Source organism: Tauraco erythrolophus, chromosome 2 (assembly GCF_009769465.1).
Source record: "Tauraco erythrolophus isolate bTauEry1 chromosome 2, bTauEry1.pri, whole genome shotgun sequence".
In the NCBI taxonomy this organism is placed as follows: Eukaryota; Metazoa; Chordata; class Aves; order Musophagiformes; family Musophagidae; genus Tauraco; species Tauraco erythrolophus.
The window spans coordinates 70,859,983-70,875,507 of NC_141466.1; the positions used below are offsets into that span (position 1 = coordinate 70,859,983).

The window sequence follows — 15,525 nt, forward strand, 5'->3', positions numbered from 1 at the left end:
GGAAGTGCAAAATCTGCTGCATTGGAGTAACATTGCATTGTATTTTTGTGTCTTCTCTGTTGATGTTCTTTTCTTACAGGAACTAAAGGAGTGCTCCGGCCATGTGTTTGTAGACTCTGTGCCCGAGTTCTGTTTACCAGAGGTGAGTTTGTTCAAAGCCTTACTGAAAAATCTGACTCCATTCGATCATGTGGGAGAAACTTGCTAAATAATTATTATCAGATTCATGCTGATTTATTACTACTGAGTAAATACTGCTACTAAAACCTCTATGTTTTTAAGGTGCCTTTAGTGTCTATGACACTGGAAAAAGGATGGAAACAGCCCTTTTCAAAAATGGTTTTGGGAGAACTGGAAGGTCTCCTTGAGCAGATCAGTATCTCACAGAAGAATAAGACTCAACTGTCCCTTTTTATGGGCCTTCCAAAGACAATATGACTTAGTTGGACTCCATTATGACAGGACACGTGCTGATCTAGATAAGGGTGGTGAATGAAGACAAGGAAAGCTGCTTCTCTCTGACCACAGATGCATGACCTGCCCAGTGGAGCTCCCCTGGGGAGCCGACCGTGTGGTTAAGCCACTGCTGGATTCTGTTGGGCTACAATCAGACGCATTGTACTACTGGCAGCAAATTGAGGTTAAAAAGTTTTGCTGCCTTCTCAGCTATTCACTCCTGCCTCTTTGAGGGAAGAACTGTACCATCATATGCACTGACATAACTGCAAGTAGCTGCTTCTCAGACTAGTTTTGGTTTGTTTTTTTTTTTCAAAAATACCTGGGTTTAAAAAAAAAAGCAAGCAAGATTATTGAAAATGTTTGAATTAACTGGGCTCACCTGACTGATCAGATTAATGGTGTATATAGGAGACCTGAAAGAGTGAAAGGCTGAGCAGAGAGTGGTGGGGGCGAATGATGGGGAATAGACTGGGAATAGTATCCTCTTTCCTCAGCTGTGTTCGGACTGTGATAACATCAGTTCTTTCATTTCATGTCGGGATGTTTTCTCTGTCTTTCAAAGCCGGAGATGATTGCTTTTGGGCAGAGATTTTTTTTTTTCCTTTCTGCCTGACATTGTTGATAGGAAGTACAAAACACTCCTGGAAAGTTGTTGTCACGTTGCTGGGGTTCTGGCAATAGCGTTTCTGTCTGTTGATTCCATGAAACTCACCTCTTGCAGCTTCTGACTCTGTCATCTTGATTCTTCAAAGCAAGTTGGCGGCTCTGGTACTAGTTTTGGCAAGTGATATCAACAGATCTGTGTGCAATTGCTTGTTTTCCCCAACAAGAAAGGATATAATCCAATCACAAAAAAAAACCCATCATAACTCTGAATTCTTGTGTGCTTTCTGGTTACTGTCCTGTGGAAGGAAGGGACGTAGGAAGCATCTGTATGCCCAGAAAGTGCCCTTGTGTCCCAGATCTTGGAAAGGATGGACTTTATTTTGTGTACTCCCTTTGGAATTGAGGCCATGCACGGGAATGACGATCTGCTGGGGTTTAGGGTGCTTCAGCTAGGCTTTCTGGTTACTTTGTTGGGCTGGAAAATACCTACATGTGTAGCTCTAAATATGACTGATGGGGAGTTGCTACATTGTTATACCAGTGTAATCACTGAATCTGTTTTACAGTAGTCCATATTACAACTAGAAGACAGCAACCAGCTGCACGTCAGCAGTGTAGGGACTTTACAATTGGTCTCTCAAATGCTTCGGTCCCCAAAGTTCCCAACAGGTGCCAACTCTTCTCCACAAGCACTAGGAACAGATCTGCTGGTGATGCACAACTCATGTGTCTACCTTCACAGGCTCCTCTGTCTGGAGGAGGGTTCAGATGTCACAGCCAACTGAACACATCAGCAGAATAGAAATGTTGCTGGTGTTTGGCAGCACAGTATAAGAAGAAGCTTGTGTGTAGAGGCTTTGTCATCTTCGTCTCCTTCCACACCACTTCGTTTGAAGAAATTTGTCTGCAAAAGCAGTTAGTTTGAGAATCACAGTATTGCTTCCAGGAACACCATTGCCAAAGAAAGCCAAGTTTTGAATGTAATCCAGAAGCCGCAAGGTGATAAGAGGCTGTCTCAGCAGCAGAGTACGCTTCCACATGTCAGAGTGCAGGGTGCAGCCCTCTCTGCTTGGCAACCTTCTCACTTCACATTCAGAAAACACTTTTAAACCTCTTCAGTTCATAGGCACTTTTAGTGAGATTGCCACAAGTCCCAGGGAAGATTTTACTTTGTGTTGATTTTGACACCCTTTTCATCCTATTAGTAAATGTTTCTAGGATGCTGAGATGTGAGATGCTTAAGCTTGGAAAGTGGTAGCCTGTATCCTCCTGATGGCTCTCTGGGCTGGGATTCAGCTCAGGGCTGAGTGACTCTCCGTTTGATTCCGTGTGGTCTGAACACAGCTGAAAACCAAGCCATGAAGGGCCAGCTTGGTAGGTGCAGTTGTCAGCAGACTCTTTGATATTGCGTAGTGAGTGTATTTCTGCCTGGCAAGCTTAGTAAGATAAAAGGGTGCCCTGTCATGAATCTAAGGATGGTGTTTCACCTACTGTACTCAACTTGGAGATCATGCCTCAGACATTAGCTGTGATCAAGGATTGAAACCATGAGCGCTTAGCTATGAGTTAAGCAGCTTGTCACCAGAGCACTGTGTCAGGCCTCTGAAAAGCCGAGTGACCTACTTTCTTGCCTTTTTTATTCAAATTGCTGGACCAAGCCTTGTAATCAGATAATATGTGCTTGATGAGTGTTGAATTCCATTAGCTGCTCTATAATAACTGAGTTAGAGGTCATATATCTTGTAAATTTCTGACTTGACACCATTTGTGTTATAGCATTACCAGTAAATATTTCTAATTAAAATTCCTTTAACAATGCCCGAAATCTTCTTTCACTCTCTGAACTGCTGTCTTACCTGTCACATCAAAACAAATTGGACCCACCCGTCTGTTTTGTTATATTGTATGAATGAGCCTAATCTCCTGCTGTAGAAAATGTGAATGATGAAGATGCCAAGCATTTAGTTTGGGAAAATATGAGAATTATTTTAAGTGTATGAATAAATACAGTCTACATTCATTCTCTCCCTGTCCTGGGGTACAACACTATGTGTAACATAAAAAATAGGAGACATTCTGCTAAATAATTACTGCAGAAGTTTTGGTGTCTGCTGTGTTCGTCCTTAAGGAAGCATACACATCAGTTCTTTGATAAAAGTTTAATCATCGTGCCTCTCAACAGCAGCCATTACATGAAAGACAGACAAACCCAGGACATGATTTCCTTTTCAGATTTGAGAATGAAATAATTTTAGGGGGCTTTTTAAATAAATCTTGTTAATTTAAAGGAGACCCTAATCTTTGCTATGGCTGAGACATGCTCTTCCCCATTGTTTTAATAAACTGATGACATCTCTGCAATATGAGGTTTAAAAAAAGAAAGCACAAAAAGTTTTTCTGCCATTGCTTAAACTGCATGAAAGGGTTACGTGTTGCTTATCTCTTCCCTCTGTTTTCAGACTGAGCTGCTTGACCTCTCCACGGTAGATGTAATCTTGATCTCAAACTATCACTGCATGATGGCGCTGCCCTATATCACAGAGTACACAGGATTCACTGGAACCGTGTATGCCACTGAGCCCACTGTTCAAATTGGCAGGTAAAAAGCCCCTTAATATTGTCTACTTCTCTTTCATCACTGCTAAGGAAAAGGTGTAAAGGACAATATGGGTAAAGAGTCGTGTCTAATGTTCCGAAGAGGCTCTTAGGCAGTAGCTGAACACCAGCCAAGTCCTTAGTGCTGCAAATGTTTTAACTCAATGTTTCCCAACCTCTGGAACCATCTGTCTTCAACATTTCCAGCAGGTACTTTGTGTTGAGTTCAGACAGTACATGTGGGATAGTAGATCTTGAGTGGACTGAGACACCTTGAGCAGCAATTACCAGATAACCAACTTCAAATCTTCAAAAACCACAAATCAAAGATCTCTCCTGTTCTCTCTGCTCCCCTTAAAAGAGGAATCACCAATCTTTTCAACTATAAATGACTTTAAGATGATTGCCTTGTAGGTTTTCAGCATTTGTTATTCATATAATCATGCGTCCCTCCAGACTATGGAAGGGAATTTAAACTGTCTTCATCTCAAATGACAGTTGAGATACATAAACTCTGAGAGCCAAAGAGAATCACTACGAGAAACAGCAGAAAAACAAGACTGAAGTAGAAAATCTAAGACCTGACAATACAGTCAAAAACTTAATACTTGGTCATCAAATTTGGCAGTCTTTTCTTACAAAGTTGTGTGTTGATTGGATAAGTTGATACCAAAGACTGCAGGTTTGGCCCTCGATGAAGTCTGACTGGGCTTGTGCTGTATGCATCTGTCATGCAGAACAGCTGCAAAGTTCAATAATTAGAAAGCAGATTAGACCATGATATCTGAACTACTCTGTAAGCACTTTAGGGCAGGAATCTTTTTCTAGTAAAGGACCTATGTAAACTTTCCAAGCCGAAGTAATTCTCCCTTTGTGTAAAAACAAACAGAAACTGAAGGCCCTTGTAGGAGAAAGGAATTGTATAAACATGAACTAGTAGTAGACTTCTGAGGTATTGCTGGTCCATAGCTGAAGATAACAAGCATAGTCTTGTTGGAGAGTATAGTGGCATGGTTCTCCCCACCCTAAGTAATTCCAGATGCCATTCTTCTGCAGTTAAATCTGTCCTTCCTACCTTTAAGGAGAAGCATGCATACAATTACGAATGCTGTTTGGTTTTGGGCAGTGAAATCTGCTGTGCCAATTTTTAATGCCTGACATATTTTCCTGTCTCCAATGCTGTATCGTGCATTTGTAGATGAGGAGAGCTCACTCTGACAATGTGCTTGGCTTCTCTAAGTGAGAAACAGGCATCAGCTAATGAGTTTTCTTCATATATGTTGTCTTATTCTGTATGACAATCAGTCAGTAACATAGAAATCATCTTGCACAGCAGGAGAGAGATCTGGGAGTTCCTCTTGTCCTGCCACCTTCCAGATAACCCATAACCCAGCGGGCTAGGTCCTTTGCTGTTGCAGCCAGGCAGACAGAATTGGATTAACTTGAGCTTGATGCACTCAGTGGGGAAACAGGGGTAGTCCTGGTGATGGGTCATTGCTGCGGTGCCTCTGCAGGAGGAACCTCTCTAAAACTGCCTAATAGTGTTACAATTTGTGTGATATTTTGAAAGCATTTGGGACAAAGTTCTCTTTTGTCTGAAGGGCTGCGATACTAATTTAGTTACGATATCTTTTCAGACTTCTCATGGAAGAACTGGTGAATTCCATTGAACGTGTGCCAAAGGCTCAGTCCGCCTCCATGTGGAAGAACAAGGAGGTACAGAGGTAAGGAATAAGCCACCAGGAAAGGGTGACTGTCCTACAACACTAACCAAAATTTAGAATTCACTGTAATGGTGGGTCAGCTGCCACCATTTGAGATTCGGTACTACGGTTAAGCAGACAAAAAGCCTAAGAGGTTTATAGCTATGACTCCTTGGGTCGGTTCTTTCTTTAATCGCTTGCACGTTGTTGGTCTTCCAACCAGCCTCACAGGTTTGATTCTTGGAGGAAGACTTGGTAACACAAATGTCTCCACTGATCTCCCCTCACATAGCTTAGCTCCATGATGGTAGCTAAAACCAGCAGATTTTTGTATTAACATAATAAAAAGTTGTTGAAATTAGCAAGCTATTTAAACTTAATTATATTGTATTGGAATAATTTTAATTTAAAATTATATTTACATTCGTGTTTGCTGAAATGCTAAGAAAGGCAAAACACCACTGTTGGAGGTCACTGGTGGCCAACCGTGGAGCAGTGCTACCTTTCTTCCTGGGGCTGCAGCCTCTTTTACACTTGAACAGCAGAGGTAGGTTTTTCGGCTTTTCAAAGCTGAGAAATTAAAAAGGTTAGTTGGAAACCTGTCCTTTTTTTCACTTACAAGTGAAAAACAAAGTGCTCTAAATTGAGGTCTACATGTAAAATTTTGAAAGTCTATGTAAATCTAAAAATTATCCATACAGTTTACTAATTGCAGATAATGCTTTCCTTGGAAATGAAAACAACTTTAGGTGCACAACATGTTCTAGGGAAGAGACAATTTTGGTTTTAGCACATTTTAAAGATAGGGCCAGTTGATTAGAAAGTTATTTTTAAAAGCTGCTTTGTGCATTTTTAATTCATCTCCTATTTTCTAATCCTAATTCTTAACATGGCTTGATTTAAAAGTTTACTAAAAATTAATTATTTCATACATTATAAAAGTAGTCTTGTTATTTTCCAATATCACAAAGCAAAGAAATTAAAAATCCAAATGAACATATGTTTATATGTTTTATATATTGTACTCCTCTGCTGATCGTAGGAGCAGCCTTATCGCTGTAGCTCTCACTCTTCTGAAGGTAGCAAGTAAAACGCAGATGTAAAACAAAACTAAAGACAATAAAATTGATCAGGATTTTGTGCTGATTGATGTGTATTCTGATCAGAATAGTGAGGTTTTTTAATTTTGGAGTCCACTGGCCTGCCAGAACCACACCTGAAGCTCACAGTGATGTGGAGAGAGAGGACTGGAGCCATTATTCTCGTCACACTTCTGCATGTGTTTTGTATGCATGGTTTAAAGGAGGATCATATATCTTGGAGCTCGTTTAATGTCACTTTCCTGGTGGTCCTATTTTAGAAAAAGTGCTGTCTAGCACTTTACGTGCTGTTGACTATTCCAGAGGCGAACTCAGAGAGGTGATCTTTGTTCTGACTCAACTGCTGTAGAAGGCTAGAGTCTTTTTGTTGGAGCGGCGTTTAAAATATATTTTTCTGGCTTATATTGCCTGTGAAGTCCCCTAACGCTGACAGTTTCTCCTGGATACTATCAAGCAGCTGTTGTAACGGGGTACCAATGGAGGTAGGAGGAAGGTATAAGAACTCACCTCTGGTGATAGACAGGACCAACCCTTGTGTCCCACTTGCAAGACCCCTGTGGAGCACAGAGCACTGACACAATATGGTACGTTGTTGAGAACCTCAATCAGATGGCAGGTCCCCCAGCTTCCATAAAATGCACACCGTGCCCAAATATGACATAGAGGTAGAGCAAAGAAGTGCTCTGCTAGTGGGGGTAGCCAGACGTAGCCCTGCAGCTGTTTAGTAACATAAATCTACATGTCATCAACTCTGCCTTGAGGCTGGTATGAACTAGTGTTGTCTGTGAGCTGGAACAGGGGCACAAATCTGAACTCCCTTTCCAACTGTGCCACACCTGTGCTCTTGAGTTTCTCCCTTGAGCTCTGTATGCTGTAGAATGGAGCTCCTATCCAACATAGAGGATACACAGGGACTTAATTAATGTTTGCAAAGTGTTTTGAGATTCCTGGTGACAAGTGTCATGCAAGCGTGAATGGAACTGATTATTATAGCGTGTGAGCAAACATCTACTGATCCGCAAATTAACACCTGGCTAATAGCACATGCAGGGTTGGACTGACATCCGTTATTTAAGAAAATGTGATCCTTGGTGAATTTTTTTTTTAATATTTGGCTGTTACTAGAACAGAACACTTATTACTTCTGAGTCTAACTTTAATTTTTCAGGCTGATCAATCACCATTACTGCTTTACAGTTCAGCTAGTTCTACTCTGAATAGTTAGTATAAAACACAAAGTATTATCATCTTCATTAGATAAAGCATTGAAGCATTTTAAATGCAAATACTGTATAAAATATAAGAAGTTCATTATAGTGGCTTACGTTTTTCATTATCAGATCCAGTCTGAACTAATTGCTTAGCAAGTTTTATTACCATTCGTTTTTATTTTAAATGAGCAATCTCATGGAAGCTCTATAGATGCTCAACCAGGGTATCTTTCACACTTATTAGGATTCAGGAGGCTAAAGAGGAAGTTTGCCTTGTGAAAGACACTTTGTCGACTACGTGTTGCATGATTTCTTTTATCTTTCTATAAAATGTCTGAAACAGCCTCTTTCCTGAGACGGAGCAGTGTGCAAGAGAGGCCAGCATTTTGATCGGGTTTGGTACTGCCATCCTCCTCTCCCTTCAAAGAAGATCATGTTATGTCATATACTAAAGGTTATCCTTTGCATTGAACAGGAGGGACTGTCTGTGCAGATGTCCAGTTAAGAATACAAGCCTCTGAGTTTCTTAAGCATAAATTTTGTATACTAACCCCTGGACTGTGCTGCTTCACGATACCTTTGTGTTTGTGGCTGTAGGCTGATTGTCTCGGCCTCTGCCCACATACCTCTGATTGTTATGAGGTGATCCATAATAGCATGTTGCAGTACTGTTAGTAGATTCACCCCAGACTTTAAAATATCCTCTAGTAACTTTCTGTACAAATTTTAAAAGTGTGAGTGACAGGTTGAATGCCAGCAGGGGCACATCTGAGGAACAAGCAATCCTCATTGTCTCTGTGCGCCACTCAGCAAGGAGTGAAACCACTGGATACTGGTGCCGCTGGTTTCTGTTAGGGATCAGAGTATATTTACAGTGTAGCCAGAGTCAGGGCTAATAGAAACTTACTTCAGTCACTAAGGACAATTCCCCACTTTTCTCCATTACCTGGAGATATATTCTCCTCTTCCCAGAAGTTCCTGAAAGCATCCAACACTAAATGCTTCTTATGGTAGGTTAAAGGCTTTTACAGGCAATTTGCTTCAGTGCAACAGTGGACAACTATCCACATTGTCTGGCCTTTCGTTGCTTATGACTTCCCAAAAAAGACCTTGAACGCTTTGTTTGTTTCCTTAAGCGCAGTATGCTTTCAGCCAGCATGTGCTGGAATTACTGTTATCACACTAGACCTGTACAGCGGTCTTGGCAATAGCTGGCCTGAATCCTTTCTTCGTATCTTAAATTATGGAGAAGTTCACTGACCTAGTAGATATAACAATAAATTAAATTCCTTTAAACAAATTGATCAAAGAAACTTGACCAATTTCCATAAATCTTTGGAAATTGGTTTGAATTAGCCTTTGATTTAGCATTGGTTTAATATACAAAAAAAAAAATCCTATTCTTCTTACACATTTGGCAGCTGTGCTGCTTCCTGCCTCGGTTCGTGTTGCTAAGGAAGATTTATTTCCCAGAAGTTAGCCATCTCTCTTACAGCCTGTGACATTACAGTTCACTTCTTCCCTTGATGATGCTGTCCAGCTAACTTGCAATGTCTGTGAAGAGCAGAATGGATGGATTTTACTTTGGTGTAAAACATCTTCAATACTTTTGTGTAGGGGATTTCAAAGAGCTCTGCAGTGTCAGCTGATATGTCCTTGCCAGTACACCCAGAAGGCAAGCTGGGTATCTGATTGGAAGGCAAGGAAGATGAGGTGCAAGGGCACGTGCTCTTGTAAGAGACTAGAGACAAAAACGAGAGCAGAGCCAGCCTTTATTCATGGTCTTGTACCTGTATTTTAATCGCATGATTGTGGCTTACTTTCGTTTTCGAATTCTTAGGATATGCGAAACAGACACTGATCCAAGATCGCAGTCATCTGTACCAATTCTAGTGGTGCATTTCATGTTGACATATCAGATCAGCCAGCATCTTTCATCAGTGGTGAAAATACCACAAGACTTGCTCTGACACCTTCATCACAGCAATTTCATTGATGAAAGGGCTGAATAGGAACAACAGAGAGCTGAAGGAGAGCAGTCTTTGCAGTGAGGCAAAATGGGCAGTGTTGTTCTGCTCCTCAACAAGCAGAAAGTCTTGCTCCTCACTTTGAAGCACCAGGCATATGTAAAATAAAAAGAAAAAAGAGAAAAATCTAAGCGCTGGAGAATATAAATGGAAATAAAAGCTGATTGTCCATCTGGAAGTTCTGAAAATGCCCCCACCTTGTTGACCTTTGCAGATTGCTGCCTGCCCCTCTGAAGGACGCGGTGGAGGTGTCTATGTGGAGGAAGTGCTACACCATGCCAGAAGTGAATGCTGCACTCAGTAAGATCCAGCTTGTGGGATATTCTCAGAAAATTGTGAGTACCTGTAAAGCTGTCCTCAGGTCAACAGTGACAAATTGTTTTTTACCAGCTTTTCTCTGGAAATGCCTTTCCTTTTCTGTTTTCCTCCAGATCCTGAATAAGGTCTAGTTGCCCTAGGCTAGCATAGGAAAACAAGACAAGATTCTATTGAATGTCTCTCATTCTGCCTCTCAGGAAGGGTTCTTGTTTGGTGAAATCAGGGAGTATCCATTTATTTCTTCTCTTCCTTGGGGAGGCCAATTTTAAGGCAGTGTACCTTCAAATTTGGAGTTGATGGCTGGCCTGTTGAGAGCTGGGAGGATGTACCAAATGAATGTATCCTCTCTGTCTGTAAGCCACATCCCCTTCTGAGTTACCTTCTGGGAATCTTTTGAGTGCTTTAGCCTCCAGTTTCTTTTATACTGCAATTTAGGGATTGTAAACAAAACCTAATGGTTTGACTTCTTTCCCAGGGTTCCCAGCTAACGTTTGTTGTCTATAAGGCCGTTGACTATAATCCAGTGTAGTTTCTAGAATGAACTGAACCAACAATTTGTTAGTCTGCAGATACACTGATCCCTTACGGCTTGTAGGCAGCATGTGGGCTGTGGTAACTGCTATTGTTGCTCAGATCTGTAAGAAGTAAAAAGGTGGGTTAAATTAAGTTGTGTACCCAAAGCTTTTTATTTGCTCCCTTTTCTTAAGCAATGGGCCACTGAAGTTTGGAGGCAGCTCTTTACCTGTAAGACAATTTGAAACAGTAACCAGTGCTGCTGGGGACTAAATTTGGTGGCTTTGGGTATTTGTGGTGCTGGTGAAAAAAGACCCCGAGCCACCACTAACGTGGCTGCTGACATCAGTAACAGCTGCAGCTTTGTCTAGCAACTGGACAGGTTGAGGGCGTTTGGACTCCTCAGTGTCTGTGGGTGGTTACTGTTCATTTTTGACTATCCTCACAGTGTGACTGCATCTCACCTAATTTTAGATCTGTGCATCTGAGCCAATCATTCTTTTATAGTTACTGGGAAAAGAGACATATTTTATCTCTTCCCAAAGCTAACTTTTAAAATAATCAGACCGTAATTAGCCACTTAACCCAAAACTAGGTGACAGCATCAAGAATGAGTAGTTGTCCATTTTGAAGGTCTGCATGTCAGCAGAGTCTAGAGCCTTGGTTTATGCACTCTGGGGGATGGATACCCTGCCTTGTTTTGCAAGGCATCCAAATATGTCTTGAGATACTAGAAAAATCATTAGTATTGCATGAATCAGATGCTTGTTCTATTATTCAGTAACCAGAAAGTAGATCACATTAGTGAGGTATACATGGAGGCTTATTTTCCTTTCTCAAAACAAGTAGAACACATTACTGTGTACAGATAAAGCAATACACTTTCTAATGACACCTGGAAAGGAGACAACTGTCAGGTTGCTTATGCTTAAAGCTGAAACTGAAATTTGAATTGAGTTTGCTGGGTGTTCTTTCTAAATCACCAGTAGATAGCATTTAAAAAGAAATACAGTTAGAAAGTGAGTGAGTTTGAAGTTAAGTTTATGTTTTCCATGGCGAATGTGTAACCCAAACAGAGATTTGTATCAGCACGGAACTGGTTGCCCTTCCTTCTCTCCTGCTGGCCAATATCAGTAAAATTTGACTAAGGGAACATAGACACTTCAAAGATGTAAAGCTCCTACAAGCTTCTTCAATACAGCAAAGACAGAGGATCAAGATCCCAGTTGATTCCTTCATTTAGGTTCATAGAATCATGGAATAGTTTGAGTTGGAAGAGTCCTTAAGAGGTCATCTAGTCCAATCCCTCCTCACAATTAACAGGGACATCTTCCACTAGATCAGGTTGCTCAGAGCCCTGTCCGACTCAACCTTGAATGTTTCCAGGCATGGAGCATCTACCACCTCTCTGGACAACCTGTACTAGTATCTCACCACCCTCATTGTAAAACATTTCTTCCTTATATCTAGTCTAAGCGTATCCTCTTTTAGTTTAAAACTGTTACCCCTTGTCCTATTGCAACAGGCCGTGCTAAAAAGTTTGTCCCCATCTTTCTTGTAGGCCTCCTTTAAGTAATGGAAGGCTCCCCAAAGCCTTCTCTTCTCCAGGCTGAACAGCCCCAACTCTCTCAGCCTGTCTCCATAGCAGAGGTGCTCCAGCCCTCTCATCGTCTTCATGGCCTCCTCTAGACCTGCTCCAATAGCTCCATGTCCTCCTTATGTCGGGAACCCCAGAGCTGAACGCAGCACTGCAGAGGGGGTCTCACAAGAGCAGAGCAGAGGGGCAGAATCCCCTACATCGACCTGCTGGCCACACTTCTTTTGATGTAGCCCAGGATACAGTTGACTTTCTGGGCTGCGAGCACACATTGTCGGCTCGTGTCCAGCTTTTCATCCACCAGTACCCCGAAGTCCTTCTCAGCAGGGCTGCTCTCAATCCCTTCGTCCCCCAGTCTGTATTGATGCCAGGGCTTACCCTGACCGACGTGCAGGACTTTGCACTTGGCCTTGTTGAAGTTCATGAGGTTCGCACAGACCCACTTTCTAAGCTTTTTCATCCTGTCCCTCAGGCATGTCAACCGCACCACTCAGCTTGGTGTTGTCTGCAATCTTGCCGAGGGTGCACCCTATCCCACTGTCTATGTCACCGATGAAGATATTAAACAGTACTGGTCCCTGTACAGATCCCTGAGGAATGCCACTTGTCACCGATCCCCATCTGGACATTGAGCTGTTGACTACGACTCGCTGGATGCAACCGTACAACCAATTTCTTATCCACTGAACAGTCCACCCATCAAATCCATATCTTCAATTTAGAGAGAAGGATTTTGTGGGGCACAGTGTCAAAGGCCTTGCAGAAGTCTAGATAGACAACATCCGTAGCACTTCCCTTGTCCACTGATGTAGTTGCTTGGTCATAGAAGACCACTGGCTTGGTCAGCCAGGACTTGCCCTTGGTGAAGCCATGGTGACTGAATCACCTCCCTGTCCTCCATGTGCCTTAGTATAGCTTCTAGGAGGACCTGTTCCATGATATTCCAGGTACAGAGGTGAGGCTGACAGGTCGGTAGTTCCCAGGGTCCTCCTTTCTACCCTTTTTAAAAATAGGTGCAATGTTTCCATTTTTCAAGTCACCAGGGACTTCACCTGACTGCCATTACTTTTCAAATATCATGGAGAGTGGCTTGGAAGCTACATCGGACAGTTCCCTCAGGACTTTGGGATGCATCTCATCAGGTCTCATAGACTTCTGTATGTTCACGTTCCTCAGGTGGTCATGAACTTGGTCTTCACTTACAGTGGGAGGGACTTTGCTCCCCTAGTCCCTACCTTGTGGTCCATCCACTCAAGACGTGTGGGAAGAGAGGTTACTAGTGAAGACTGAAGCAAAAAAAGTTGTTGAGTACCTCAGCCTTCTCCTTGTCTGTGGTTAGCAGTTTGCCAGTTATGATTCAGTGTGAACTCAGATGCCGTAGAATTCATGTGGAAGAGAGACTTTATGAAGGCCCTACCTCAGGAAAAGCTTTTCTCAGAGCATGTGTCCTGTTAGACATTGGTAAATAAAACCAGCAGACATAAAGATCAGGAAACTAGCTTCATAAAGGCTTTGAATAGCAGCAGTACTTTTAAAATTGATGTCACTGATGATAAAATGAGCTGTTCCAACTTCTCTCAGAGGCTTGCTCAAGTTAACGTCTCTTGCTGTGTGTTTCAGGAGCTGTTTGGTGCTGTGCAGGTCACCCCTCTCAGCTCAGGCTACGCTCTTGGAAGTTCCAATTGGATAATCCAGTCGCACTACGAAAAGGTTTCCTATGTTTCAGGATCTTCTCTACTTACAACACACCCTCAGGTACAGCCCTTGACTTTTGCTAGTCTGCTATAGGGGGAAGTGCCTTTGCTCGGAAAAAATAGAGAGGCTTATTTCAGCTGGGATCACGTGTAGTATGGAAACTGTACAAAGGTACTTCTGTTAGTAGTTGGCAAGACTTTTAATGGGCATTGAGAAGACATACTACCCTGATAACTGGACAGGTATCAACAGTTGCTCGGGAAAGACAACTCAAATTCTTTGTTAGCGAGGATTTGATGTTAATTTACTCACCAGCTGGAAAAGTCTCCTTCACCGTAAGTAGGAAGTTTTCAACAGAGTTAAACAATAGAGCATTAGTGACTTTTTTTTAAATCTATATTTCACTGAAGAGTCTTTACAGGCAGTTCACAGGCTGCTTCTATATCACTTCTGAAACATCCTTCCTTGGGAGAAATGATAGCTAACTGGCTGCCAACTTTTCCACCCTGCTCTGCTAAGGGCAAAGTCTTTATAGTGCTATAGATGTAATTTCCAGTAAATTAATTCTCTCTAGATCCATAAATTCTTAGTGCAAAGAACGGCTTGAAGTTTGCAGTACTCTGCGCTTCAGAAGTTGTCAAAATAGTTAAAAGCAATATTAGCAGGAGGTATTTAAAAATAATTTAGAAAATGCTTCAGGTTCATGATCAGTAAGTAATTTCCCCCAAGGTGAGTATCTTCTAAAGAGCTTTGCTTCTGAGCATCCTTCATTTAAAAACTGGATTTCAGGAGCCGAACAACTACAATAGATAAACCATCTTTAATAGTATGGCTGTATTTAGCTGCCTGCACTGTATCAGATTCTCAAAATCCTTTTTTCTCATCAGCCTCATACTGGCCTGGGTTGTTTTCTTTCGTCACCAAGTGAAGGGGCAGCAGCAGTATTTGACAAAATATGAGTGGAATACTTCTGTGAGGAGAAACTTTGCACTATAGGAAGTGGTTTGGTAACTGAGAGTGTTTTCATTGACATGAAATGGTGATTCAGTTTATCAGGTTAGACTGCCCATGCTTCATCGTTTTGCAAAGGTGAACATTTCTCTGGAAACTTCTGGTAAAAATCCCTGTTTTGATGGAAATGGTTCGTGAATTAACTGCCTGGTAAGAGCACAGCCCATGGGCAGCAGATCTGCACTCACTGCAACCTGCAGAAGTGGTAGCAGTTAGAGCAGTTTCAGATTTAACAAGCGCAGGAAAATGTACTGCAAGCCCACCTAAAACCCTAGAGACCTACTCTCTTTGCTAACAAGAGATGAAATCTGGACTATTCACTCTGCTGACAGTGTTGCTTGTCCCACATGCTCTCTGAGAGCCTCATTTTTTACCACAGTCCGTGGCACTTTGTTTTATACTAACACATAGTTCGAAGGAATACCTTACCAGATAGTTGAAATTACATTCAGTTTGGCCTTTTCTTGTTATTTACCGTATCGCAAATGTTACCAGATATCATTTGCATATCAGATACCATCACTGTCTTATATTTGCTTCTAGATAGTTATTGAAGACAATGGATAGCTTTTGTCCCTGTGAACACCAGTACAAGCTCCTACAATAAGGTGATTCTGTAATGGCTGGTGGGTTTTGTGAGCTGCCAACCAGCTCTTCATCTGTTTGATGTTTGACAGACAATATGTAATG

General features: G+C 41.8%; 1 protein-coding gene across 2 annotated transcripts in view; it reads left to right on the top strand.

The window, feature by feature from the left end:
- The window catches only part of INTS9 (integrator complex subunit 9), a 76,426-nt gene that overhangs the window by 11,461 nt on the left and 49,440 nt on the right, over nt 1-15,525 (top strand). Inside the window, exons 4-8 of one of the 2 annotated variants that reach the window (XM_086624303.1) lie at nt 80-142; nt 3,525-3,664; nt 5,298-5,384; nt 9,916-10,036; nt 13,750-13,884. In XM_086624303.1, the coding sequence (XP_086480429.1) occupies nt 80-142; nt 3,525-3,664; nt 5,298-5,384; nt 9,916-10,036; nt 13,750-13,884 (546 nt within the window). The remainder of the gene's footprint in view (nt 1-79; nt 143-3,524; nt 3,665-5,297; nt 5,385-9,915; nt 10,037-13,749; nt 13,885-15,525) is intronic. The other variant, XM_086624310.1, reaches the window with a different exon arrangement.